Source organism: Acomys minous, assembly GCF_964271855.1.
Source record: "Acomys minous genome assembly, chromosome: 12".
Lineage (NCBI taxonomy): Eukaryota > Metazoa > Chordata > Mammalia > Rodentia > Muridae > Acomys > Acomys minous.
Genome location: NC_140493.1, coordinates 47,241,022 through 47,268,735, shown reverse-complemented (window position 1 = coordinate 47,268,735; position 27,714 = coordinate 47,241,022). Strand labels below are relative to the sequence as shown.

The 27,714-nt window shown below is 47.6% G+C and overlaps 2 protein-coding genes across 2 annotated transcripts in view; one reads left to right on the top strand and one right to left on the bottom strand.

Annotated features, from left to right (window-relative positions):
* TG (thyroglobulin) overlaps positions 1–27,714 on the bottom strand; it is a gene marked incomplete at its 5' end in the record, with an annotated part of 180,634 nt that overhangs the window by 19,829 nt on the left and 133,091 nt on the right. Inside the window, 2 exons of the mRNA XM_084747919.1 lie at positions 3,990–4,157; positions 5,153–5,317. Coding sequence (XP_084604045.1) covers positions 3,990–4,157; positions 5,153–5,317 — 333 coding nt within the window. The remainder of the gene's footprint in view (positions 1–3,989; positions 4,158–5,152; positions 5,318–27,714) is intronic.
* SLA (Src like adaptor) overlaps positions 892–27,714 on the top strand; it is a 53,071-nt gene continuing 26,248 nt past the window's right edge. Inside the window, exons 1-2 of the mRNA XM_084747921.1 lie at positions 892–1,184; positions 19,405–19,684. The gene's annotated coding sequence lies outside the window, so the exon portion shown is untranslated. The remainder of the gene's footprint in view (positions 1,185–19,404; positions 19,685–27,714) is intronic.

The following is a 27,714-nucleotide window of genomic DNA, read 5'->3' as shown; positions in this document are numbered from 1 at the left end:
ACCTCTGTTCACTACTTATCTTACTACAGAGCTAAGTGACAATGGCCAACCTTCTATCAGATGTGGCAGAATTAGTGTCAAGTGCTTACCACGTGTTTAGAGACCCACAAAATATTCTATTATTTTCTTCTTTTAAAGACTACAAGATAAAATGTGATGATGGTGTGATGACAATATAATAGTGATTCTAGCTTGATTGACACTAATCTTTATCTCAACAGTTGTAAAATATTTTTGTAATCTTTGGGGCACAGTGAGTCCACCTGTCTTGTCTCTAGGGAGAGCCTCCAAAGCATTAGATGAGGAGATATGGTATGTCAGACTCTGAGGATCTGGGTCTTAGTGGGGATGGGAGGTAGGGCATTCTGGAGCTGGAGTCCCACAGAGTCCCTCCCTGGCGAGAGCTGTCTCTATTCTTAGATGTGCAGAAGGCAGACAGGGATCACTGTGCTACTTGGAAGCTGCAATACCCATAGCGCTGACTGGCTAAGCAATTTGTCTAAACCACATGGGCAAAAGCAGGGATCACGAGCCATCCTCCAATTCATATTCATGCCTAGGTCAAGACCTGGCATGAGGATTTGGGGTAGTGACTCTCTCTCTCTCTCTCTCTCTCTCTCTCTCTCTCTCTCTCTCTCTCTCTCTCTCTCTCTCTCTCTCACACACACACACACACACACACACACACACACACACACACACACACAGAGGATTCCTGCATCCGCCTCTTACTATAGATCTGATACTGCTGCACTGGGGCTCATGCCAGCAACTTGGCTGCCAGGTGCAGCTTTCCAACTCTCAGACAGACCCCCCCCTCCCTCCACAGGCCCACGCTGCACCTGCTCCTGAATGAGGCCAACTCCCAGCCAAGCCCAGGGCACGTCGTTGGCTACACTAAGCTTTGGGTTTTTCTTTCCTTTCTCAGAGATGCTTGGAGGGGGAAGCAGAGCCATGAATCTTGGAACAAAACTGCTCTTGATAATGCAAATGTAGACTTGGTTAATGCAGACAGACTGTCAACTTCAGCAGTCAGGAGGAGAAGGAGGGAGGGGGATAATTCCCCATCTCAGAGACCAGTGAAGAATTTCAATAGAATGCTTCGACTTCAGAAATAAGATCACTCTGAGCAAGCGGAGGCTTTCCACCTTTCCAGGCATCTATGTAGCCCCCATGCTCTGCAGGTATGTCTCTGGGTGTCATGAGGACTCTGGGTGGACCATGGTGGCCTGGGTGGCAGGGGTGAGAAAGAGTCTTTAGGATTTGATGAAGCCCCACTCACCTACTCTTTTTGGTCTGAGGGTATTTGGTGATCTGTGCTGAGAGGGTGGCAGGTCCTGAAACCTAAATGAGAGGTAGGAGGTACCTATTCCTCGCCTGGATGGTGTGTGTTTGTGGGCTGCCTCCAGTTGCCATTTCTGTAGCTACTATGAGGGGGAAATATATGTACTGTGCCTGTTTTAGTATTATGTACACTTTTGCTGTGATTTGGAAAATTGGCCTGAGGTCAGATGATTTACTGGCTGTAAATCCTCTGCATTTTTTCTTGGGACCAGGGTCATTAACTATTTTATTAATGAGTTAAGTATAAAAATATCATTTGCTGAGTTCCAACTATCTTCTTGACAATGGAGTACGTGTGAGTCCTCTGGACATATTTATTTGGATCTCTAAGAAATTTCTCGACTTAAAGACAGGGAAGCTAAGTTTCAGGGTCTGGGCAATGTAAGTGCTCCTGACTATAGTCAGAAGATGTCCAGGACCTTCCCCTGTTGAGAGAGCTTGGCCTGCCCTTGCTCATTTGTCATCAAGCTAGCAATGCCACTACAGGCAATTAACCCCGCCCTACCTCTTATCTTCAGGGACATGATGCCACAGCACATATATGTGTGCCCCACAGCACACATATATCTATTCCCAAATGTTTGCCTTGTCAATTATCTAGGTCTGGCCATTACCTCTGAGAGAACAGGAATTCAATTGGTACTGATGTCCACCATAACCAGCCCTATACCTGGTTCACTATAAGTGGCTGGTCCACTTTCACCAGCAAGTAAGTGCTGGTATTATATACTCATGCTGTGTGCCCGGCTCAGCTAGCCATGGTAGATTCCTGGGTTTAGGGTCTCAGAAGTGACTAAAAATAAGAATAACTGTCAGGATACAGGTCTGACTGCTGGAGAGGGACTTGGCTGGCTTTGAGTGAACTGGCTGATAGAAGGCTTGTTGATTGAGTGAAAGTGAGGACACTCCTGACGCCACCATTGCTAAGCCTGGGAATAGGGGTGCATAGGGAGGATTGTGGTGGATATGTGAGTTTGAGTGGGGACAGAGCTGGCCCCAGAAATTCACTGTGAACTAAGGACAAGGAGCTATAGGCATCTATGTGAAGATGTTGAGCAGTTTCTTAGCTATGACAGCCATCTGGGCTGAGGAAGGGGTGAGGGTGGCTAGCCAGGCTGGAGATGTCCACTTCCCTCTCACCAGGGACTGGTAAGGAGAGCTAGGCTCTGGCTTTCCACCAAACACTGTTTCTACTATACTCATCCTCTAGGCAGGGAGTGCCCAGGTGTGCTCAGCAGACACAAGATCCCCAGACCACCCAAGAGCTCAGCGAGTCAGTCTGGGTGGCCAATAAGACAGAAATGGGTGAGCAGTGAGCAGTGGGGTGGGGCTGGAAAAGCCTGACCATGGGCACCAGCTTCCCTGCTCTGGCCTCCTCCAGGGCATGCCTTCCCGGCAGGGCTGGTTTAGCAGTGCACTTCCTGCCATATGCCACTATGCTCTTTTGTGAGTGAACAAAGGAACTTTACCTTGAACACCTTGGGAAACTCAAGGAGAACTAAAATACAGCTTGGAGCAAGGATTTTTGGACCTCAAGTCTGTCAGCAATGACAGAAAGTACCCAAACACCATGGGACAGTGCTAGGGAGAGTGAGCCCCTGAGGAAGCCATACAGCCAAGCAGCCTTCTTATGACTGGCTAGTGTAATCGAGGATTATGACCTGGCTTGTGCTCAGACCCACCTCAGCCCAAATCTACCAGCAGGAGCCTACTCTGTCACTAGTGAGTGAGCTTCAACTGCTGGGGGTGGTGCCTGCCAGGGTAGCCCTCACCTCCTCATGCTCCCCATCTGAGATGACCCTTAAGCTGAGACCCTGAAGGCAGCTCTCCCTCTCTTTTGTGACTGAGCGGTTCAGCACATGTTTCCAGAGCCACCGTTTTGAGGACAGGTTCTCCTGCCCAAAGATCACATGTCATCCCTCACAGGAAAGCATTATATGTGATATTGCAAGGAAAAAGTTATATTCCGTGTAACTCATTATGTTTCTGGTGAAGTCCAGCAACAGAGATTAAGCCACTCTGTTTTGCAGCTCCTGTGTATACACACACACACACACACACACACACACACACACACACACACACACACATATGCGTATACTTGCTTCTTAAAACCTTAATGCAAACTCAACTCCACGTTTCTCTACATCTTTGTTTTCTACTTAGCAGCTCATCATAAGCATCCCTCGAGCCAGCAGAGACATCAGGCTCATGTTTTTAACAGCTGCATAATATTTAGCACTTAGATTGTATCTTAATTTAGCCAATCATTTCCCTGTCAAGGGACATCTGAATTTCTTCCCAATTTCCTGCTGCAATGATTAACGCCATGACGAATGTCCTTGAACACACATTGTGGAAGAGCTGTGCTTTTGCTGTGGTGAGGTGTTCCTGAAGCTGGCTTGGCTTCTACTCTGAGCTCTTCATGGTGATCGATTCATAGCTGTAACTTGTGGCCATATCACTATTTGTCACCCCTTGTAAATGCCTCCATTTGGAACCCAGCTTCCACCGTGACTACCCCCAGGCTCTGGTTGCCTGGGCACATAGGCCTCTGTCTGCCAGAGGAGTAAATCAGTCAGTAGTTCTTGACCTGTATGCCAGCAGGAGGCTGGAGAGGCCCTGCCCCGCCTCCCTTCACCTACCTTCACAGCCTTCGCCCTGTTGATAAGGCCATCATCCTGAGAGCCTCCTATGAGTAGATCCACCTTCACCGGCAGAGGCCTCTTCAACCCTCTGGCTGGAACTTCGCGGAGGTACTGGCCATCAACTACGGGGCCCCAGTAGTGGAAAGGGCCACTCACAGCTAGGAGCTGCAGGTGAGGAAGAAGGCCATTGCTTGCATGCATTTTATTTCCCCTTAAACAATGTACAATCACAGTATTGGCTTTGCAGCTGAGGCTCAGGACTGAAGCAAAGAGATAATGGTTCTGAACAGAGAGAGACTAGAAAGGCCTCTGTGAAGGGCACTCTGCAAGATGGAATCCTGTTCTTCTTACCTCCAGAGCCCCGTAATTCTGCCCCATGGTGTCAATCTTTCTTATAACTATTACATTCTTTGCTTAGTAGGACCTTAAGCACGACTGTTCATGCTCCAAATCCAACTAGGCTCTAATGTCCTAACATCAGGCAAACAGGGTACCCTGTGCCAGTGCCAGTGGCTGGGCAGCAAATACCCTTTCAGCACCGCTTAGCCCCAGGAGACCCTCCCAGAGCTCCTCTGGTGAGTAACAAGAGGTTCTCAGGAGAAACAGAAAGAAGGGGAAAGTCTTAAAAGTCAGCAGCTTAAACAGGTGACACTAACCAGCACAGTCCAATTAGGTGAGGCTGAGAACAATGAGACTTCATCCAGGTCTCATGGTCTAGACTGGTTATAAGGAGACTGCTCATGTCTCCTTCATCAATATCAGGGCAGCCAGAGACTCAGGCTGAGATATAAAGGGATGCCCAGATGTCTGTCTAAGGGACTGTGACCTGACCTTGTACTTCTATGGTCCTAGCATGGGGTGGAACCCTTCTCAAGTTCTATTTCATTTCATCTCCAACTCTAGGCCTCCATTATAGTTTCCACTTCGTACATAAGACATCCAAATGACAAGGGAACCCACCTCTCATCAGGAGGCTTGTATGTTCCTTAACAGTCGGTGGCTCCTGCAAGGACAGGGACTCAGGAGACCAATTTATCTTTAGGAGGTCATGCACTGGATGTGTAGCTTGGTGGAGAGGATCGTCACCTCTCCTTGTTAGGTCTCGGCCTTGCATTCTAAAGACGAAGATTATCCCTCCCCACCTGCACACCAGCACCAACCTTGGTCTGAGCATCATTGAGGATGTTGGCAGGTTTCTGGCGGAGGCACGAGACCACTTCCTGGATGGATGAGGTAGGGCATCCAACCTCCTCTGCCAAGGCCACAGCTTGCTGTCGAGCCCTATCTGGGCTGATAACTGCAGACGGGGACAGTGCGGAGCCTCCCTGGAAAAAAAAAAAAGAACAGGGGTTGGACTGACAGTCTGCATGTTTTGGGTGCTGCTTAGGACCCTGAGGGCTCAGCAGAGTTCTGCACCCCCTTTCAAATGCAAACACTCAGGATCCCTTGATATCCAACATGTATGGATGTCAGGGTTGACCCAACGCAAAGCAGTGTGCTGTGTGAACTTGAACAGGTCAAGGCTAACTTGGCTTCCCTATCTGTGGAGTGAGGGTGCCAGATGAGTTCGTCTCCAGTCACGCTGTGCAGCTACAGAAGTAACGTGGAGGCAAAGGCTGATAGTTCTGAACAGGGACTGGAATGGCTTCTGGTAAAAGAACTGTGTAAGATACAACAGCAGCTACCTGTACCCCCAGGGAGCTAGCCCCTCAGGCAGCAAGGTTTCCTTACTTTAAGATGTAGCTGAATATGAAAACAGAGACCCCCTCTGGAAGATACCATCATTCCGGCTTACAGAAGAGGTATCTAAGGTACAGAGAAGGTGGTGCCTGGCCAGACACGCGACCAGACAGGGAGAGCCTAGTGTGCAGCGATCTTGCCAATGAACCTCTACAGGTTTTGTAGCATGAGTATGTGTACTGTGCCTTTGAGCTCCTCTCTCTAAAACTAGTGGCCAGCTTCTCTGAGAAGCCCATTGTTAGTAAGAGGCACGCCAAGGACCTAAGGTCAATGGTCAGGCACTCTCTCACATGTACCTGGGAGGCTCCTGATGGGGGAGTGCTATACCTGTCCTATGTCGATGTCTAGTTCTTAGGTTTTTGGAGGCACATGTGACCAGAGCCTGAGGCCAGGCCAGCAACGGGAGCCCATCTGAAGGACAGGCAAGTGCACAGGGTGAGCAGAAAGAGGACAGTAAACCCAGTAGCTATATATATACGGATGACCAGAGCCCTTTGCAACATATCTGAGCTGTACAGATAAGTCCAGAGATCCTGGGCTGCAGACACGAGATAGTGCGAGGCAGCAGAAGGGCCTTCTGCTTTTTCCTGTGTCTTATGTACTAAACTCAGCCTGCTGGTGCCTCCTGCAAAATGTGTAAAACAGACTCCTCTAAGCATTAGCATCTGCAAACAAGAGGGAATCCACCAGGCTCCTCATGAAAATCAACAGCAGTACAGGCCAAATTTGCAGCCAGCCAGGCTTGGGGTACAGTGACCTTGGCAACGAACCACAGTGGGTGACTAATTGTGAGTGGGAGTTTTACACTCTTCATTTGTTTCTGTAACCCCAAGTGGCCAACTCTTTTGAAAAATCACTCGATGTGTTCTTGTAACAGAATGGCAATCACACTAAAGGCATTCATGCTGCAGTCCCACATTCTGCTTCACAAAGTGAGTATCAGATGGACCCAGCTTTGCCTACAAGGGTGGTTCTCAACCTTCTTAATGCCACGACCCTTAAGACATTTCCTCATGCTGTGCTGGCCCCCTAACTGTACAATTATTTCTGTTGCTACTTCATAACTGCAATTGTGGTACTGTGATGGATCGTAATATAAATGTGTGAGATGAGCATGGTCTTAGGGGACCTCTATAAAAGGGTTGTTTGAATCTAAAAGGGGTCGCAAGCCACGGGTTGAGAACCAATTGCCTATGGGCATGCCTGAGATGCGATGATTTCAGGGTGGGCCTCTGATGTTTTCAATATTTCTGCTAGCTATAAATAGCAGGGGTTCTCGACATGGGGAGGAAGTGGGTAAAGGCGTGGGCTTCACTGACACCGTGAGATGGCTTAGAGAACTTTCCTCTCTCTCTTTTCTGTTGTGATCAATCTTTCTGAAGGAAAGCTTGTTCTTTGTGGAAACTCACCAGTTAAACAGGCTGCCCTCATTTGGGGGCATTTGTTAGGGCTTAGAGGTGGCAGTCCTTGATGAGCAGGGGCTGCACAAAGCCTGAGCTTATAGGGGGAGGGACCAGGCTGCACCTCCAACCCTTTCGATCTGATGGAGTCATTCTGAAATTGCAACTTCAGTGTGCCCAAGAGGACTCCCTCTTAGGCTTCCTTGAAGAAGTCATTAGTTGGCAAGGCAATAGAGGCACAGCGTATATGTGTGCTTGTGCATGCGTGCATGCGTGTGTGCATGTGTGTGTGTGTGTGTCTGTCTTTCTGTCTGTGATACGCTTGCTGCCCCAGGTGCTCCCTAATGGCCCTCTCTTGGGATTAATAATCTTACACAGGAGGAAATTCCATGAGAAGTCCCCTCTGTCTCCTTCCTAGAGGCCCCATACTCCTTAGATCTCCTTTAACTGGATCTTCACTGTGAGGTAGGAACTCCTCAGGGGAGGAGAAGGTGGGAAACCCACAACCACCTACTCACTGATGAGCGTGCAGGCTTGCTTGCTTCAGCTCAGGGGTCAACAAAAAGCAGGAGAGTCAGGTAGCACTACTGTGCGCCATACTCAGAGCAGCCCCTGAATCCCAGCTCTAGAGGTACCGGGCAGCTGGCAGAAGTGAAACTGTGCAGCTCAAGCCTCACAGATGGGAAGGGACAGACACAGGGTGCACCCCAAGCAGCTGTCCTCAGCTCCACACTACCCACTAGCAGGCTTGTCTGTGGTTGTTGGTCCCTGCCTGTCTCCGTGAGAAGGTGGGGCCAACACCCAGGAGAAAGGCCCTGTCTTAGAAACAGACAATGGTTTCAGGGCTGCCTGCTATTTTTTCAGTTCCCCAAGGGCCCTGTCATGAACCCTTCCAATGAAGATACAAGACAACAATGCAAGAGACCTCCCATGGTAGTCAGTGCTCAGTGAAAGCAAATGTTAATTAACACCAGAAATGGTATTAACTATTGGTTTCTTTCCCACCATGCAATGTGTCATCCAGCTTCCTGCCGAGAGGAAGCAGATATGCGGCTCCACAGCACAGCACTGCAACACTCCGAGGAGCACTGCCAGCTCCCACTGGGTTATGGTGAATTCAACCACCATTTGCTATGTAAGAGGGATCAACCTGAGAATATTTTGACTCCGTTCTACCTTATGCAAAGACTGTTAAGCCCCAAGTCCCCAAGCTGTGGTCACATGCAAGGTTTTTCAAAGTTCGGGGTGTGCTTACCTGTCTACACACCAGAGTGAGACCAAGACAAGACCTTTTCTATTAGGATCAGGAAAGAAGCTAGAATTCTTAGGCATTGAGAATTCCAAGGAGAGGGAATGGGCATCTGTATGCTTGGAAAACTAACTCTGCAGAGAGGCAGCACATGAGAGGACACTGACAGGAAAAACTAAGTAGAGGAGTGCACTGCCAAGTAACTATTCCTGAGGTTAGGCTTAAGGATGGCAAGTAAGTTGGGAATGTTGAAGACACAATCTGGAGTCTAAAAACCCTAGCATCCCTGTAAAGAGCCATCTATGTATTAAAGGAGGGAGCCAACACACAGATGGATGGGGATATAGGTGGCTTTTTAGGAGGAGGAGAGGACTCTACATAGAAGGGTGCTGAGAATTAAGGTCAGAAGACAAGTCAATGACAGCCATGTGAGAGGTGTCACCCCGAGGACACAATCCCTAGGGTGCAGGATAGGCTTCTATAGCTACAGGAAGTCCTTAGGGATTTTGGACAGACTACTGTAAGTATCTAGGAATACCACTGCCTACATCTGTGCAAGGTCAGGCTGAAGTGGCTTGAGCACACAGCAGGCACTTGAGCAATGACTGAATATGAGTGCCTCAGGAATGTGGGCGACTGAAGGCAGAGTAATGAAGTGACTTTTTCCATCACTGGCTAGAGCCATATGTATAGTGTCCGTTTTCTACAGACATGTAGGGAAAAAAGTGAACTGGGCCAAAGGGAAGAATGTCACTTGACCCCCCCCCCCTTGGTGTTCGAGGAGCTAGAGGGAGCGTCCAAGGCAGAAGGATCTGAGGCAGGGGCCCAGGACAGGCTGTGGTCCAGGGATTCTGGGTGGAGAGCAGAGCCAGAGTGCCTGTCCACTGCTCTATACCCATCCTTTCCTGGAAATACACCCAAGCCTGAGCTTGCCACCAGTTCCATGGACACTGGAATTGGAGCATGCTTCTGGGAGACAAGGAGAACCTGGAGACAGATCTAGAAACTTCAGCAAAGAGACTGTAAACATGGCTTCCATCCAAGTCCAGGTTAACGTTCTCTTGCACACTTTTAACCTGGAGTCCTCTCCTTGCATCATCCCTGTCACCGTGAGTCTTACTGAAGTCCACAGCACCTCAGTTTTGGCAAATCTTAACATGAGTGATGGCAGCAGTTAATACAGCCTTTATCTTGAAAATACAGCCTACAGGGTCCCAGCTCGCTTCTCTTTTCTTCATTGGAGTCAGTGGTTTTGGGGTGTTACTTAGTGGAGGCTATTGAGCGTGGGTGGAAAAAGCCAAGATGTGGCCCTCCTAGCAGGAATTAAAAGATAACTGGTGCAAGCCACAACCAAGGGGGCACTTTTTGTAGGTGGAATTTGAAGGCAACTAAGTGTACGTGTACATGTGTGTATACATGTATGTATCTGTATGCATTTTCAGGGAAAGTGAAAGGCATTCAACCTTCATGAGTGACATCCTAAGAGCTGGGGCATTAATTTATGTACATTTTTATCCTGTGATCTCTGCAACAACCCTCTGCATATTAGCAACCCCCACCCGCTTTACAGATGGAGAGGCCACAGTTCAGAAGCAGGAGATGAGGTGTATGAGATCGTGAGGCTGGTGTAATACCCCAACCATAAAGCTTTTGGCTTCTGTCCTGATCCACCACTTTCCACTGAGAATAGCCCCAGTTTAGCACAGCACAGCACAGCACAGTATGATTTGCATTCTCCACTCATGAGTGGTCAACTGCTGGCAGCCAATAAGGAAGAGGCCAGAGAACAGGGGAATAGTATGGGATCTTTCTTCCCCTGTATTGGCCAGGAGTGCCTGATGGAGGCCAGTCTCACACAGGGCTCTGTAAAAGAGATGACATGTCCACAGACAGCGAGGGACACAGGGACACAACACTGTCCTCTGAAGTCTCTTGGCAGAGGTTTACAACCTCACTGAATTCTGCTCAGCCATGGGGCCTCTTCTAAATACCTAGCCTCTCCTTAGAAGAGGAACACACACTGCTTATTTTGATGCCCTTCTATGCGTGCCTCACTTCATCCCTAGAATTCCCATAAACTCAGAAAGAGCATCAAAGAAGTTTAATCACTTGCTGGTACCAAGCACAAGAGGCTGTGGCCCGTATTCTGACTCTAGTGTGCTTTTCCGTGATGAGGCACTGTCTCAGTAGATTGCAGAATCCAGGTGAGATCCATAGGCAGTCTGTTTCAATTCTCCCTATTACCTGCCTCTATCCCAGGACTGCATGGATATTTCAGCAATTCCCAGAGCCCTCAATCCATTAATAGTGAGCCAGTTGTGGAATTTCACCAGATCCTTAAAATTTCAGCAATGTAATTGTCTTCATGAATTATCACGGCAGTTGCAACTAGAACGGAATTTAGGCCATATTTAAAAGCCGATTCCACAGTATAGTGCGACTGATTCTTGCCACGGGACAGCCATCATTAGCACTGTCACATGAGCAAATCAACAAGTACACGGTATGGCTAAGGCCACTGAAGGGTTACTTCACAGGGAAACAAGTGCTGAATAGAACCGCAAACACAGAGGAGCAGGGTCTGGGTGAGGGGCCAGGCTCCAGGAGAAAACCTCAAAGATCCCATTGTCCCCTTCTTGGACATTCCTTCTGGTTGGAAGTAGACACGACTAATTAGCCCTTTGTCCCTCTGGGATGGGATTTCCACCCATCTTGTTTCCTCCAGGCCTCAGAGACTTAACAAAACATTTTTTGCCATCTGTCACGCGTGTAATGTTTAACTGGCTCCCTCCCCTTCTGACTGTCAGAAGCCACTTAAGTGCATGGTAGTTAAAAATGACTGTCTTCCCAGACTAGTGAGTCACACTTGAAAAAAAAAATGCCACCTAACGATAGTTGCGGTAGAGTCTGCACTGCCTTGAAAAGGGGACTTCAGGTACGTCCCCATAGCCTGTCCCTGCTGCTGCCAAAGAGCACTTCCTCCCCACATGTGGGCCTGCACTGCCCTTCACAGCTGACTTCAGAACCAGGAGTTGCAAAGGGTCCTTCCTGCTTCTCCCTGTCATGCATCTGGGACCCAGCCATCCAGCAGTCCCTGGGACTACGGAAAGAAGGGGACAGCTGGGTTTGTGGATGGTAGGGGAGAGCCTAAACTCTGGCTTAACACTTTCTGTCATTGCTCAGTTTGTAATACTTTTCTAGAAAGTCCTAGCCTCATGTCATCCATGGGTGACACACATTTTCTTAGCTTTGGAGTTGGGATCTGGGATCTGGTTGCCCATCTTTTGATTAGAAGACTATACCTCAAGACCTTGCCTGCCCTAGAAAGTGTGTGTGTGCAGCAGGGTCTGATGGGACGGTAGGGCTTGGGGATATAGAACCTGCTGCGAGCTTCTCGGGACAGTCCACAATGGCAATGACCTGTCCAAGAGACTGGAGGTGACTCTGGATAGAGATGTAAAAGTCACCTAGTGTGGGTGGAAACAATATACTGCTCTAACAGGGCTCTCCACATTCTATAGGGGACAGAACGATGATTGAGGAAGAAGGTTTCTTCATTCCTGGAGGCCAACTGTCTGTTGGCCCAATGAATTCCAGCCTGTGGCTCTAGCTTCCGGTGCCTGCTTGGGACCTTCTGTCCCCATAGTCTGTGTGTTCACATGGGCTCGGCACTTCCCTAGCAGAGCTCACTTCCTCATCTCATGGTCTGAGCCCAGCCTCTACCAGGACGAGGCACTAACAGCCTCTGAGATCCCCACTCAGGCAGATTCTTACTTCTATTGCTAGCCCAGCCCCTCCTGGCGTCTCTTGCTAAGGTTCTGATGGGCTCTACCAGAAGAACATGCATGCTTTTGCACCTCCATGTTTGCTCCATCCTTGGTGTCTATTTCCTATCGCACCCTTCAAATCTGTCAGATGAAAGCAAGTATAAATTATTATTATTTTTGAAGAGATGTAGGAAGGCTAATTGGAAAACAGACTTTTAGGTTGAGGCTTTTGCAAAATTCTGCTCACAGAACAGGAATTAGTTTCTTTCTTTGGGTGTTAGTTTCCTCATTGCTTACAACGGCATGTAGCAATGTCGCAGGAGAGGGTTAGCACCGACTATGAGGCCAGCAGCCAAAATTCAAGTCCAACACTCACCAATTAGCTACACAACCTTAGAAAAACTACTTAAAGTCCCTGGGCTTCGGTTTGCCTGGATTTAAAGTAAGGGTGAGAAAAACATCTTCTTTATATATTTGTTAGGAGATTTTTGAGGCAGCATGAAAGAGCTGATGTGTACCAAGCCTCCAGGAGGTAGGTAGTACCAGTGATTCTAGATAACCTAATTTCAGAGAATTCTTATGAAAATCAAATGAAATCACAGATATAAATTTATGAATCACAGATGTAATTTATGAAACACTCTCTATATAAATGGCCACTATTGATATCCAAACTAGCGTTTTCAGTGGCTGAATATTCTCAAGCCCAGTGGTTCTTAATCTGTGGGTCACAGTCCCTTGGGTCGAATGTTCCTTTCACAGGGGTCACCTAAGACCACGACTGAGACTGTTAAGACTAAGGAAGCACAGATACTCACATTATAACTCACAACAGTAGAAGATTACAGTTGTTAAGTATCAATGAAAATTTTATCGTTGGGAGTCACCATAGCACATGGGACTGCATTAAAGGGTCACAGCATTAGATTGAGAGCCACTGCTCTAGTCTAACAGAGGCAGTTAGGGTTGGAGCTTCATCTCAGCCACGGCTATTTCCGCAGCCTCCACTGCTGATACAGTAGCCATGGGTCCCTGCATGCTGAGCTGATGCTGCCTGATAACTTTACACCCATCCAGTTGGGCCTAACTGGGTGTCAGTGGCTTAGATGACATCAAAGCCAACTTTGAATCTGCTCTTCTTCTGACAATACAATCTTGTTGTGAGGAAGTAGACTATGCAGACATGTGAAGGCATCCTAGGACAGCATCAGACAGGAGTCAGTAAACAGGATAACAGTCCTGCTGTGGATCTGAGCCTCGCTTTGCATGGTTCAGAATACTTAGAGGTCGACGGTTGGTTACTTTGACATGGCTGCTCATGAGATGAGGAAGCTGGGTTCAGCATGGTGACAAGGCATTACTGGAACCGTGTCAGGAAGCTGAGCACAGTGGCCTTATCATCAGCCAGGCAGCCAGCTGTTTCCAGATCTCAGTATAGGTCTTCACTGCTGGGGGGATTCACTCTATTATGGGGCTAATTCCAGCAGTTTCTCCACAAAGATGCCCTGGGGGAATTGTAGTCAGCAGAACATGATTAAGGCCTTAAGGTCTTCTGGGATCTGGGGGAAAGCAGCTTCTCTTCTCTCTTTTTAAAGCTTGCTCCCTCAATCTTCCCAACACCATCCCCGCTGTGAGGAGTATCTGCTTGCTCTGGCCACACAAGACAGATGCTGCACCACACTGACCACTCACCCTTGTCCCTGCCTTTTGGAACTGATGGCATCCCACAAGCCAGGCCTGCAGAGACAGAGACTGGTCTTATGAGACACCCTTGAAAACTGCCTTCTGTGGAGTCCAACAATCCTCAGCACTCCCCCATCCTGAATGCCTTTCTCATGGGAAGACATTGTAATAGCCTTGTTTTAAAGCAGAGCTCAGAGGAGCCCAATGCCTTCCCAAAGACACTAGGTGGATGAGATCTAAGATTTCAAAAATGTTCGCAATATTCCTTCTTAGAAACACTCTACTTTGTCCTTGGTATCTGTCAGTTATCATCTCCCAAATGGGATACTCACGACAATACACTGCATCCCTGGGTGAACGTTTTAGAGCATGTATGTATCAGTGTCATTGAAGAAGTTTCTCTTTCAGTTTCCATGTGTACAGGTACATATTAGCTGAGTTACCTATGGAAACAGCTTATGACTAACTATGAATATCCGGAGAGTGTACTTCCAGTTTTTTGCTGTGGGTGCATGATCAAAAGTTAGGAAGCGGCTAATCAAACAGCAAAAAGAAAGTGGAGAAAAGAGGGGACCTAGGAGTATACCCCCTCCAAGAGGTTCTGCTGTGTTAATAGATGCTAGCAGGTCAGCAAACCTTGGACAGGTATACATTACCATGGTGACTGTTGTGCTGCAGACACCAGAATGCCTGCCATCCTTTATCTTTCCTAATACCACATGGTCCATGAGGTTCTGGCAAGTATCCATGAAGTGCCCAGGACAATAGGAACAGGAACAGTGTGGGAAGAAGGGGACATAGACCAGCTTCCTCATTTGCCTGCTCTGGTAGATTTGAGGGGTACAGAGGATGAGTAACAGTGGCAAGATGACTGTTGGTGGCCAGTACCACCATCATTATTAACTCCAGATAAGATGAAACTGAAGTCATATCACACACACACACACACACACACACACACACACACACACACACACACACACACGGAATTGAGAAAGAGGTGTGAAGAAGACATCCCATGAGCCTGTCAGATGTCTAGCTAGCCAAATTCTCCCATTTTTAAGGATCCCTTAAAGCATCAACTCTTGGTCAGCCTTATCCACCAAAGCCTTGCCAGATGCTTCCTCTGGGGTCTCTGTGCACCTGAGCCCCCACCATGATGCCCTGTTCTGCTTTACTGCTGTCCCCTGTTCCACTCAAGGTTATCCCTAGAGGACAGAGCAAGTGGCAGCCACATCTCCCCATAGCTCTGCCCTGTGCTAGCCCATAGGAGCTCCATCACAAGCATTTCAACAGATTAAGTGTCTGAGTTGGACCTTGGAAAGATGGTGGCCTGCAAGCTAGCACATCTAGAAGTTAATAAATTACCCATACAGGGCTGAGACCCACTTAGGCTCTGGAGGCACATTAGTGGGTTTAGTTGGGCAAGGACAGAAGAATAGAATTCTAGTGAGTCAGGGCATTTCTGCGACCCTCCTGAACAGAGAAGGCTACAGGGGCAGAGCTTCTATTTTTTTCCTGAGGAACTGTAGTCCCAGGAGGCTTCCTGCAGAGACAGTCCTGCTGACACACACAGTCCCCACAGGCCACTTCTCTAACTCTAAGCCAATCCCAAAGCAAGACTCTAGTCTCTTGAGAAATGGTGCTGCCTATCCACTCCTACTTGGGAAAGACAGCCTAAGGGGAAATAAACACAAATGCTCTTGTCCCCCAGGCACAATCTCCTTTGTTCACTCATTCAGTGGACAGTTGTGGGTCACCTCTTCAGGGCAGGTACAATGGCTGCATGTTGGATTCACGGCCTCCAGTGCCCATGACACATCAGACCCACTTTGGTGTTTCCAAGGGTTCACAGAAATTGAGGCTTTGATGGTTTTATGGCGTATTAGGAAATTTGTGTATGCTTCTCTATGAGTCCTCATGAGTAAGAAGTATTAGCATTAGGCCCTGTGAGAGACTTGGAAATCTGCACAAGGTCACAGAGCCCAGTCTTTAGCTATCTGGACTCCATATGTTGACATTGACTCCTATGTTACAAAGGCAGCTCCCAAGAGTGTCCAAGAGGGAGTTTTCTGGTTGGGGAAGCTCTGAGATCTATAGTAGGCCATGAAAATTACACATCTGCTGGAGGCAGGGTGTCCTCACAGGCAGGAAAGGCATCTAAGTACCTTTGAACTGCTTAACCAAGTACACTGGCACCTGTTTCTTTCCACTCAGGGGATGCTAATTGTTAAGTCATCTGTTTTTCCCAATACTTATGCAAAAGGAAGGAAAATAAAGCCTGCACTTGTAAGACTTGAGACTTGCTGATAATATCACACCCCTGTCATGAAACACCAAGGCACCTTACAGCATATCTCTTCCTGTGCCTAAAGCCTCCAAGAGAACTGAAGCTGGAGAAACGAGCTGTTCCTGTTAGCAGCCTGTTTGAATTACTCCTGTTAGGAGTCTGCCAGCTCCATCTGAGGACTGAGGCAACTGACCCCTGTCAGGGGGATCTTGTGCCCTTAGCAAGGGCAGAAACCACAGAGTCCCATTTTATTCAGTGATTCTTGGCTCACTCATGGCAGACAGCTTGGAGTCTCCCTGTGGCAGTTTATCTGGGTAACTGATAGCTAATTAATTTGCAGAGCCCTCTGGAAATCTGACACAGATGGCCTGAGTGCCTTTGTGGACTCTTAACTTGTGACCACTTGAGAGGTAGCTGTCATATGCCAGTACTGCTCAGCCTGGCTGACCGTACACTTAGCTTGAGGCCCCTGGAAGGCCATTACCTGTGTTTAGCTTTTGTGCTGACCCCATGCAGTAAGGACCTTGAATGAAACCCCACTACAAGGATGAAATCTAGCTTCATCCTGCTCAACCTCAGTGCATTGTAGAACTGGAGCCCAGGAGTGTTCTGGGTTCTTCACCAGGTTTCCTTTGTGCTTTCATCTGCTTTTAGTCTGTGAATTTTAGCTAGAGCCCATGTCTTCTTTGCTAGATCTTAAAATCCTCAAGGACAAGGATGGGTAGATGTATCCACGCCATCTTGGTGGAGTCCACTCTGCACAGACATGGATGTTTCCAGTCCCACCCAACGTTCAGCATCAGATCAGTGGCCCATTTTTTTTTCTGGATCTGGGAAACTGGGAAGAACACTTTCCCGGGTGCCCCTTGAGGAAAATAAAGCCTGCGCTTGTAAGACTTGAGACTTGCTGATAATATCACACCCCTGTCATGAAACACCAAAGCACCTTACAGCATATCTTTTCCCGTGCCTAAAGCCTCCAAGAGAACTCATTTACTCACATGTGCCACTCATTTACCGGCACATGGTACTGAGCATGCACAGTGCCTGGCACATATTAAGTGCCACCAAAGGCTGGCGACTGAGTGAATGAATCTCAAAACACATGCCTGAACAAAGGACAGTGTTCTCATACCCAGCCCCCCTTTGTGGATGAGGGAAGATGGTAGGTATACTTCTGAGGTGCACTTCTGAGCATAGAAAGGTGTTCACGGCCCTTCTAGAACAGAAGAAGAGGTCTTTGGGGCAAACTAACAAGGATTTCCTCTGCAGGACTTCTGCCCTCCCACAGGCTTTGATCTATATAGGGTGTGAGCTCAGGGCAGGGATGCACTGTATTCATTACCTTTCTCCCTCTGCTGTTGAGGTTCCCCAGACTTCCATGGTGACAACAATAGTTTCTTCTGTGTGAACCTCACACCCTGGCTTGTTCTGAGGCTGCCTGATCCCTAAAGCAATAACTCAATGACCCTCAACATATACCTTGTCCCCAACCACCGCTGCCTATGGACCTCTGCCCCAGTGCCCACCATGTGTCCCTTAGAGCAGCTCTGTCATTGTGGGCTGCGCTTTAGGTATCTGTCTGATGACTCTGGGAAGTGAAGCTCAAGGAGGGCAGGACTTCCGCTGTGTTAACATCATGGCTGAATCTCAGTGACTGGATGGTGCTCTGACCACCCATGCTAACTGAAGGGATGCTGGCATCAGGAACGCATTCATTCAATCACGAAATGCTCTGGATAGGTGCTAAAAAGTAGTTAGCCCACTCCTGCCTTCTGAGTACCCCTCCCTCTAAGGCTCTGTCACTCCTCAGTGTGCATGCTGGGGAAATCCCCGCTGCAGCTGATTCCACTTGCTTGCCCTTCCTCACTGAGGCCACTTCCAGCAAGTTCTTACGCCATCTGCCCGTACCTTCCCAGCATGCTCTACACAAGCCAGCTGAGTCTGTCTAGTACAGAACATGCACTAAATTTAGATGCTGCCCCATGGTTTGTAATTCATATTTGCAAAGGATACCTAGTGAGGTTTCTAAATGACTGTCTTGAGTTTCTGCATTGGACTAGCTGGGTGGGGTCCTCGGATCATATGCCCCAGGCTCTGCTCTGGTTCTGTGGAGACAAGCTGTGGACTATGGAAAAATCTTTGAACTCTCTGAGGGGTTTTCTACCTTGGAAATGAGAATGGTGGAGAGTGACTTGTAAGAGGGTCCTTTTGGAACTGCTGTCTGCTGTTTTCTGGTCAGAAATAGGCTTCTCTCCCACCTAGAAACACACCCATAGGACTCCCTGCTTCAGACTCACACACTATGAAATGATATATACAGCATAGTAACAAAATATTATGAAAAGACACATGTGTATTCTAATTTCAAACCATGGGAGGAGGGAATGAAAGAGAGCAATGTATACATATCTACTGTCATCTGAGTTTTCATGGAAGTTGCCTGACTCCACCACCCACCTACCCTCTCTCTCTCTCTCTCTCTCTCTCTCTCTCTCTCTCTCTCTCTCTCATTTGTTTTAGAGGACAGTTTCAGAATGATACTCTCCTCCATATATGTCAACACACATGTGTTCCCTAGAGACTAGACCCTTCTTCCATACGACTGCCTATCGTCACCATCGTCACCATGTCCTAGAGCGCTGACCTCCTTGTGACATCATTTGTGTGCAGTGTGAGCCCGGATGTCTCATCCATTTGACAGACGAGAACATGGAGGCCTCCAGTTGAAATGACTTCTTCTAGGCAACATGGCTGCTTTTAACTCTTTCTCCTTGAATCTGGGCTCCCTCAGGGATCATGCCTTGCTCTAGTCTGCCATCCTTTTGTCTGTTAAGCTCTATCTCAGGAACCTTTGAATTGTTTCTGGCAGTAGCACAACAGAGGTAGGTTTGGTGCTCAGGGAAACAGTGGGAAGCTCTGCTGTCGCAGGAGTAGCTGTCCACTGTCTTGGGTCTCTGGCAATTAAAACTGGCTTATAGCAGAACCACAGCTCCAGGGACTGCACTCTGGGTCCCTTCTGTAGTGATGCAAGAGAGTTGTAAAAATGAAGAAATCCAGCAAAGAAATTCTGCAGTGAGCTATCCTCAGCCTCCTTGAGCCCAGTGGGCTCTGGGGACACACACGGGTAAATTCACAGCCCAGTCTGCCTTTTAATTAGAAAGAGAGAGGGAAAAAGAGTGCATTTCTGAGAGCCCTGGCCATTTACAATCAAGCTGGCTAGATTCTCAAGTGCTTTGTAAAGGAATTAATACGTCCCTTCTCTTGCCCGTCGTCCTTGCAGAGAGAAGTCGGCTCGTTCTGTGTCGTTGATGAAAACAGGAACCTGTCCTCCTGCCAGCCCTGCGCCTTTGCCTTCCTTGTTTCAGCAGAGGAAGTGTGAGGCCCTTTAGCAACTACAATTGTGCAGTCTGCTTGATAACATGGGCTTTGCCCGAGCTCCCTCCCGAGCCTGGGTGGCCCATTCACCCTGGAGCAGCAGCAGCTGATGGAGAGCTGGTGACCCTGTGCCTATTGGCCCTCTGCTGCCGACCCCCAGAAGAGACCATGTTCTGCATTTGAAGGTATTTAGGAAACTGTGGTTGGGACAGGGAGGGGAGAGAGTTTAGGAGCCCTCTGGAGGTACAGTTGGTAGGGCTGGGCTTTGGGGAACCAGAGAAAGACTCCTGAAATTGGGCAGGGAAAGGTCCTTGTGAAGTCCTACTCCCAAGCACAGTGACAGCTTGGAGGATGCTGAGAAGCTGCATATAAATGGAGTGGTGCTGTGGAAGGCAGGTGGGCAGCCTGTTTTTCTGCCAAGGGACAATATGACTCAAGAAACAGCTAGGACATGACAACTGTGTTGCCTTGAGCAAGTCACCATGGGCAAATCATTTAAACCACTGTAGACCTCCATATTCTCACTTATTGAATAAAAGTAGTGCTGCCTGGGTCACACAGACATTGGTTAAGTGAATTGATGTAGTTTATGCACAGTGCTCAAGGGCAGTCCAGACACATGGTAGCTGCTCAGTTGAGAACTGTCAGCTAGCCATTGTCTAAAGGTGCAGAGGGCCTTGAATGATGGTCCTAGTACCCTGTGGAAGCTGGCAGTTAGAATCTTCCTGGGCATAGTGGCACAGGTAATTGACAGTTATCTAAGTAGGAAGTGGGCAGATGGGAGAAGAGCTAGAGAGAAGGCCAACATGCAATGCATATAAATCTTGAAATCATAGAATGTTATAACTGAAAGAAATGTGCACTCGGGAGGCAGAGGCAGGCGGATCGCTGTGAGTTCGAGGCCAGCCTGGTCTACAAAATGAGTCTGGGGCAGCCAAGGCTACACAGAGAAACCCTGTCTCAAAAAAACAAACAAAAAAAGTGGGAAATTTCCTAAGAAATCCAGCATGGTACATGTTAACTGAGTGCCTACATATTGAGAGAAACTAGTGTCAGAGAACAACCTGGGAGGATGCCTCAGCATTGCCTGCCTGAGGGCTGTGCACAGGCTGAAGCCTCAGAGTTGCCTGCCTGAGGGCTGTGCACAGGGCTGAGCTGAAGCCTCAGAGTGCTGTGCCTGTGGGCTCTGCGTGAGATATGAACAGATGCTTATTGTCAGAGTGACTGAAGCATATACTACTAAGTCATTTCATTCCATCTTCAGAACCCCACTGTAAGTCTACAGGTGTTCTTTGCTTTTGACTAGTGAAAACAGGAGGCTCAGAAAGCTTGGGAGAGATAAGCAACTAGGAACTCTAAGGGCCTACATGAGGGAAAACAGAGCCTTGGTAAGTGCGAGGGACTAAGGACAAAGGTTTTTGCTGACAGTGGTGCTTTTGTGTTAGGGGCTGTACATCCCATAGTCTGAAGATTGTTGTTCTGAGGGTTACTAGAAGACGCTGAGTTGCAAGTCTATTCGACTGAGCTATGTTGTGGTGGGACTTCTGTTGTAGCTGATATTTTCCAGTTTACAGATGCTACTGAAGATGCTTAGCACATTCTAGAAGTGCACTGATAACCTGTGGGACAGACAGACTAAAATCCACTTAGACATCTACTCTTTAAGCAGCCCTGAGCATTCCAGGTCTGTATGACTCTGAGCAAATTTCTTTGCCTCTCTGAATGTGTGCTTTTTTTTTTTTTTTAATTCATCAGAAGAAGCCAAACTGCTGTGATGTTTGTAAGAAGTGCACATCATATGTAAAATGCAGGAGATGCTAAGTGCCAAACCATGATTATTAATACCATTTCTGAGTCAGGCAAAGTCTGCTTAATTGTATATACATTCCTAGCAGAAAAATTTTTAACAGTGTTAAGTATGGTAAGGTCAAACTACAAAGCAAAGACATCAGACTCCCTCTCTCTTCTGCAGATAAATTTTTGCTTTGCTCCACTGGACAAAATAAAGCATCATCAGTGGGTGCCTGTTGCAGCAAAATGAACCTGTTCCTAACAGAATGAGGAGAGAGGGAGGGAGGGAGGGAAGGAGGGAGGGAGGGAGGGAGGGAGGGAGGGAGGGAGGGAGGGAGAGAGAGGGAGGATCTGGAGAATAGCAGAATGTGCCCCCCTTTTCTGAGATGAGGTTTCTCTGTGTAGCCTTGGCTGTCCTAGCCTCGATATGCAGACCAAGCTGGCCTCAAACAAACTCACAGAGATCCACCTGCCTCAGCCTCCCTGACTGCTGGGATTAAAGATGTGTGCCATCACGCCTGGCTAAAATGCCCTTCTTACATTCAGAAGTTATTTATTTCAGACCACCTTCATCTACCTTCTACCCTCGGAGATGGCTGTGTGGTAATGCGTCATTTTGCATTAGGCAGGAGCCTATTTACCACAGCTCTGCCATGGGCTAGGACAGAAAAGTTGAAGAATCTCCAGCAGGTTTTGGAGAGATGGCTCAGTGTTTAAAAGCACTGTCTCCTCTTCCAGAGGACCTGGCTTCAATTCCCAGCATCCACACGGTAGCTCACTTGGCTGCAGTTCCACTTCCAGAGAATCTGACACCTTCACATAGACACCCATGCAGGCAAAACATCAATGCAAATAAAATATAAATAAATAAATTACTAAAGAATCTTCAGCAAATCAGGCCAAACCGTGTGTTAGTCCCAGAGGCATCGACTTATGAGTACCCTAGTTGGAAGTGTCTGTCCATTCATCATCCATCAACCCACCCATCCACACATCTTTCCACCCGCCTATGTAGCCTTCACCCACCCATTCATCTACCCACTCATCTGTCCCCTCACCTACCCAATCATCCACCCATCCACCCACCCACCCACCTACCAGCATAGGCATCTGCCCACTCACCCATCCTTCCAACTATACATCTGTTCCCACAGTACACACATACTGGGGTCATATCATGTAACTGACTTCCTTCCTCTCTTACCCTTCCCAAGCTTCTGAAAAGGAATTAAGTACATCATGTCCTAACCACTTCCCTTAACCCCAGAGCCATTCAGGAAGGGGCATGTTTGACTGCAGGAACTCTAGCTACGACTAGCTGTACATGAGGCCTCAAGGGCACAGTGTCTTACTTCTGTCGTCAAACATTTTTGTGGAGTCTCACTTCTCTTAGCAGCAGACAGCCTGTGGCTGTGCTGGAGGGGTAGGCATATGTGGTGGGGAGATGAGGTTTTAGAGACTCAGAGAATCTCAAAGGAAAGTGACAATTGTCTTCTAGCTGGGATTCTCCTACCCTAAAATCAGATATCTCTCACACCATAGCAATCATTTTATAGACAACATTCATTCACTATACCTAATTATTATGTATATATTAGACACCAGACATATACATGATCAAGCTTTTCTCTTTAGTTGCGTGGACTTGAATCTAGCCTCAGAAAGTTGCCCTGGGGTGGTGTTGCTTCATGCCATACTCTGCCATTTGCTAATGCTCAAAGGTATCAGAGGTGGCAGCCAGCTCTAGAATCAGAGGTCAAAGTTCACATCCAGCTCCTACTACTGACAAGCCCATTGGTACAAGGTAAGCTGAGGAATTTCTCTGGCCTCAGTTTCCTGAGCAGTGCCAAAAGTCTGAGTAGAACATCACATAGAACTGTAGAGGTCAAGGGAGGTGGTATTTTGAATACAGAGAGACATCAGAAGTCCTCAACATATGTCCACCCTTTCCCATAACCCCTGCTGATGTGGACCAGTCCTCTGAGACTCATAAGTGACAGCCCCAGCCTGTGGTGAGCATAGGGTGTCCTCCATCTGGTCTGCCTGCTTTTTACAAAGCAGCAGATGGCCAGCCAGGGAAGGAGAGTAGTTTACCCATCGCCCACACTAGCTGGCCCACTGTGGGTGTTAAAGATGTAATGTGTAGAAATTAAATTTAGTGGAAATTAAAGCGAAATTGGTCTAACTCATCTTCATAACAGGACTGCAGCCACCTTCAGATGATTTTACAACAGAGTTTACAACACCCTGAGTTCCCTAGCTAGGCACTCCACAGTGGGGATTGGCTTCTAGTGGTCAGACAGAGTAGACACAGGCAGCCAGCCGCAGGTCGCTGTGGCTTCTGCCAGGGTGTCTCAAACAAGTTCACAAAGCAATTGCTGTTATCAGGGCATGCTGTTTTTCTGGAAGCAGTGTGACCTGAGGAGTTAGAGCTGAGAATGAGAAGAAGCACACCCTGAAAGTTGACCCCTTTCCTGAATGAGCTGGGGTGGTCTTAAGCAAGTTATTTAAGTTCTCTGAGACTTGGGTTCCTCATTTGTAAGTTGAGCTCTCTGGCTGTGGAATGAGTCATAGTATTTTACATGTAATGGAGGCCTTCTATAAGGTGGATTCTCGCTGAGCTCAGTGCCTCTTTTTCTTTGAAATCTAAGGAAGATGTCTGTAGGCAGAAGGCTTCCATACAGACTGATAGTTAGGAGGGAGATTTGTTAATTTGTTGGTGGGAAAATAAACTGTCTAGCCAATATGGAAATCAATATGGAGCTTCCTCAAAAACTAAAAGCAGAACTACAACACGACTCAGCTCTACCACTCCTGAGTGCGGACCCAAGAGCTCCAAGTCAGCAAACAACATGGATACCTGCATATCCGTGTTTACTGCAGGACTATACACAATGGCCAAGACAAGGAACCAGCCTAGAAGTTCATCTACAGAGCAGCGAAGAATGTGTAGTGGTCAGACAGAGTAGACACAGGTCGCTGTGGCTTCTGCCAGGGTGTCTCAAACAAGTTCACAAAGCAATTGCTGTTATCAGGTAGATGTGTACATCTACCCATCCACAGCCAACACTTTTATTCAGCTATAAAAAAAGACTGAAATTATGCTGTTCTTGAGAAAATGGAAGTTGAGATCAGTATATTAGCAAAATAAAAGACTCAGACAAATATTTTCTCCCTTATGTGGATCTCTCTCTCTCTCTCTCTCTCCCTCCCTCCTCCCTCCCTCCCTCCCTCCCCCCTCTCTCTCTCCACTTCTCTCTTCCTCTCCCACCTCTCTCTAACACACATACATGTATACTCACACATATACATACACCCACACATACATGCAGTACATAAATATAGAGGAGACAATAATAGGGAAAAACAAAGAAAATGGTCTAAAGTAGTGGAAAGGAACCAGAGAGGGAAAAGGGTCTAAATATGGTCAAAGCACATGATATAGTTCAATGGTTGCCATATGAACCAATCATGTTGTATAATAAATATACACTAATGAACTTTTTGTCATTTTTTTAAAGGCTGTTGTTTTCAGTCATCCAGAGTCAGTTGGTACTGCTGGGAGGCCCATTGGGCCTACAAACCCAGAGATGTAAAGTACAAAGCCAGTACTAGGCCATAGCCTGACATTTTACACCACAGAGGTTGTGGAACATTTCAAACTAGGGTTTCTCAGGTCTGGTTGCTAAAGATGGCCCAACACTGCAAGTGGCTGTGGCTGGCACACTGTGGCTTCAGTTTTATCATGTTCTGAGTTTGAGAGGGGAAGAAACAATGCACAAATCAGTCATCAAGGGGAGAGTCATGACCCCAACACTCAGCCAACAGCTTACAGTCAGACGCCTACTCAAGGTGATGCCCAGAGCGCTCCCTTAACTGTGATGGTTGCCCTGGGCTCCTGTGAGAGAGCAGCTGTCAGAGTCCTACTTGACCTAAGATCCTGGCAGGCTGACTCACAGGGAAGAGACCATCATGGTACACTGGGCAGAACTCAGATTTCTATCTTGCTGCTAAGCTTATGAGGGATGTTGGTGACTCATGTGTATGAATGAGAAGCAAAAGGACTTTTTACTAGGAAATATGACATCATGAAGAAATCACAGCCCATGCTAGTTTTCAGGTTCAGATTTCTGTGCGTGTATTAGCATCTCCATGGAAGTCTCTCTTAGACTTCTTCTCCTATAACTGGACATTTTACAAGGCCCCATATGAGACAAGAAGTCAACACCAACTTGCCTTGGTCTGCTTTGTATACTAAGCTCCTGGGGGGGGGGGCTCCTTCAAAATAGCATAGTCAACACAACAGGCTTGAACTATCTTGGACTAGACATGTCCAGTCCTTCCCACATTGTAGCCATGTATAAAGCAATGTCTATAATCATGCTAAAAACCATGCAACCAAGTTACCAAAAAAAAAAAAAAAAAGGTCATGTTTTAACTAAGTTTTTGCCACATTCATAGCTGTCCTTGGCCTCCTGCAGCCCATAGGATATGAGTTGACATGTCTGGGAGGACCCCAAGTTGTTCTCCCAGCAGGCTTTTACACTCTAACTCTGAGTCAGGCCCACAATGGCTGGATCTGGAGGTAACCACCATGGCTGTGTAGGTTTTTACCTTGTCTGATGACATAGGAGACAGAGGCAGTGGCCCAGTCCCTCTTCTCTATGCAGGGAGCAGGAATAGCCAGCAGGAATGAGAAGTAGGCAAGGAATGGCAGGATCACAGAGAGGGCAGCCTGATAGCGCCCCCTCCCCATTCACTCAGGGAGTGGTACCTGCCAATTGATCCAGGATGTGGTGTAGAACCCCAGGAAATCCTGCCAGGTTCTAGGTGGAGGCTGGCACTAAGTCCCAGTGACAGCTCCCATTTTCCCTGAAGTAAATTGTCAGACACCAGGCATCACTGGACAAGTCTCAGGCAGACCCAGGGGCCAGTCATACCTTGGGGGTGGAGGTGAGGTAGATGAGGCAGCCCAGAAAGGGAAAGTGGTTTGTCCAACTGGCACAGTGAGTCAGCTAACTACTCTGGCACCCCAGAGGACTTGCCATTGCCACGTTTTTGGCTACCATTGACTCCCCTGCTTTATTTATGCATAGCAATTTATTTTCTCCCAAACAACCTTGTTTCCATCTTAAACCAAGAGAAACAAACAAAATGTAAAGGCTCAGAAGAGGTGAAAGAAGTGGCTTGGGGACACGCAGGCAGCAAATGGGGAGCAGAGACCTGATCTAAGGCTGTGGGGTTCTCTGAGTCTTGCCCAGCTGTGAAGCACAAAACCAACTCATGTAACAATGCAAGTGTGGAGACTCCAGAGATGTGACTATCAGAAATTCATCCATCTACCTGTGATAGCACTCACGTTCAGAGAGAGAGTCCTTGGGAACTCCTGAGGAAGTTTCACAGGCTACTTTGATATATACAGTGCACATGTAGGCTGGTTTCATTTTAATGAAAAATTCCCATTAATTAGTCTATTTATTTACATCAGGGAAGGAAATTCTCCTGCCTCTCCTCCTCTCAGTCCCTGCATTCCCCTTCTGCCCCCCACCCCTAGTCTTTTCTCAGTGAAGGAGAGACCTCTCATGGTATCAACCCGCCTTAGCCTAGCAAGTAGGACTTGGCTTGGCTTCTTCTAGTGAGGCTAGATAAGGCTGTCCAGCTAGGGAAAAGGGATCCAAATACAGGAAACAGAGCCAGAGGTTGCCTCTGCTCCTGCTTTCCCAGGTCCCACACAAGGCCAAGTTGTACACTGAGTGTGTGTGTGTGTGTGTGTGTGTGTGTGTGTGTGTGTGTGTGTGTGTGTATGTGTGTGTGTGTATGCTCTCTGCATGGTGGTTCAGCTTCTGTGAGCCCAGGTTAGTTAATTTTGTAGGTTTTCTTGTGGTGTACACAGTGGTAACTGCCTATAATCCCAGCACTCCAGATGCCATCCTGGCCTATGTTGCAAGACTCTCTGTCTCTCTGTCTCTGTTTGTCTCTCTGTCTCTCTCTCTCATCTATCTATCTATCTATCTATCTATCTATCTATCCATCCATCCATCCATCCATCCATCCATGTATCTATCTATCATCTATCTATGTCTATATGAATGCTGATATCATCAGCATGGTCACTATTTTCTGTTCCTCTCTGACCTACAGTGCTGCAGTTCTGAGTGCTGGAAAGTCTGGAATTATCTTCATATCCCTGTCCTTCCCCTGAAGCAGCAGCAAGGCTTCACTGGCCTCTCTTCTGTCCTTTCTCCTTCACACACTCGGTTTCCAAGCCTTGGCTTCCAGCCATGGCTCTGTTTTATCCAACAGGCCCCTTGGCCTTCCTGTCCTTTGTATGAATAAATGGTTTGCCTCCAAGTTTATGATTGCCAAAATTGCTTGGATTACCAAAGAATCTTCTCAAACCAGGAAGGAGGATAGGAGGCCAAGG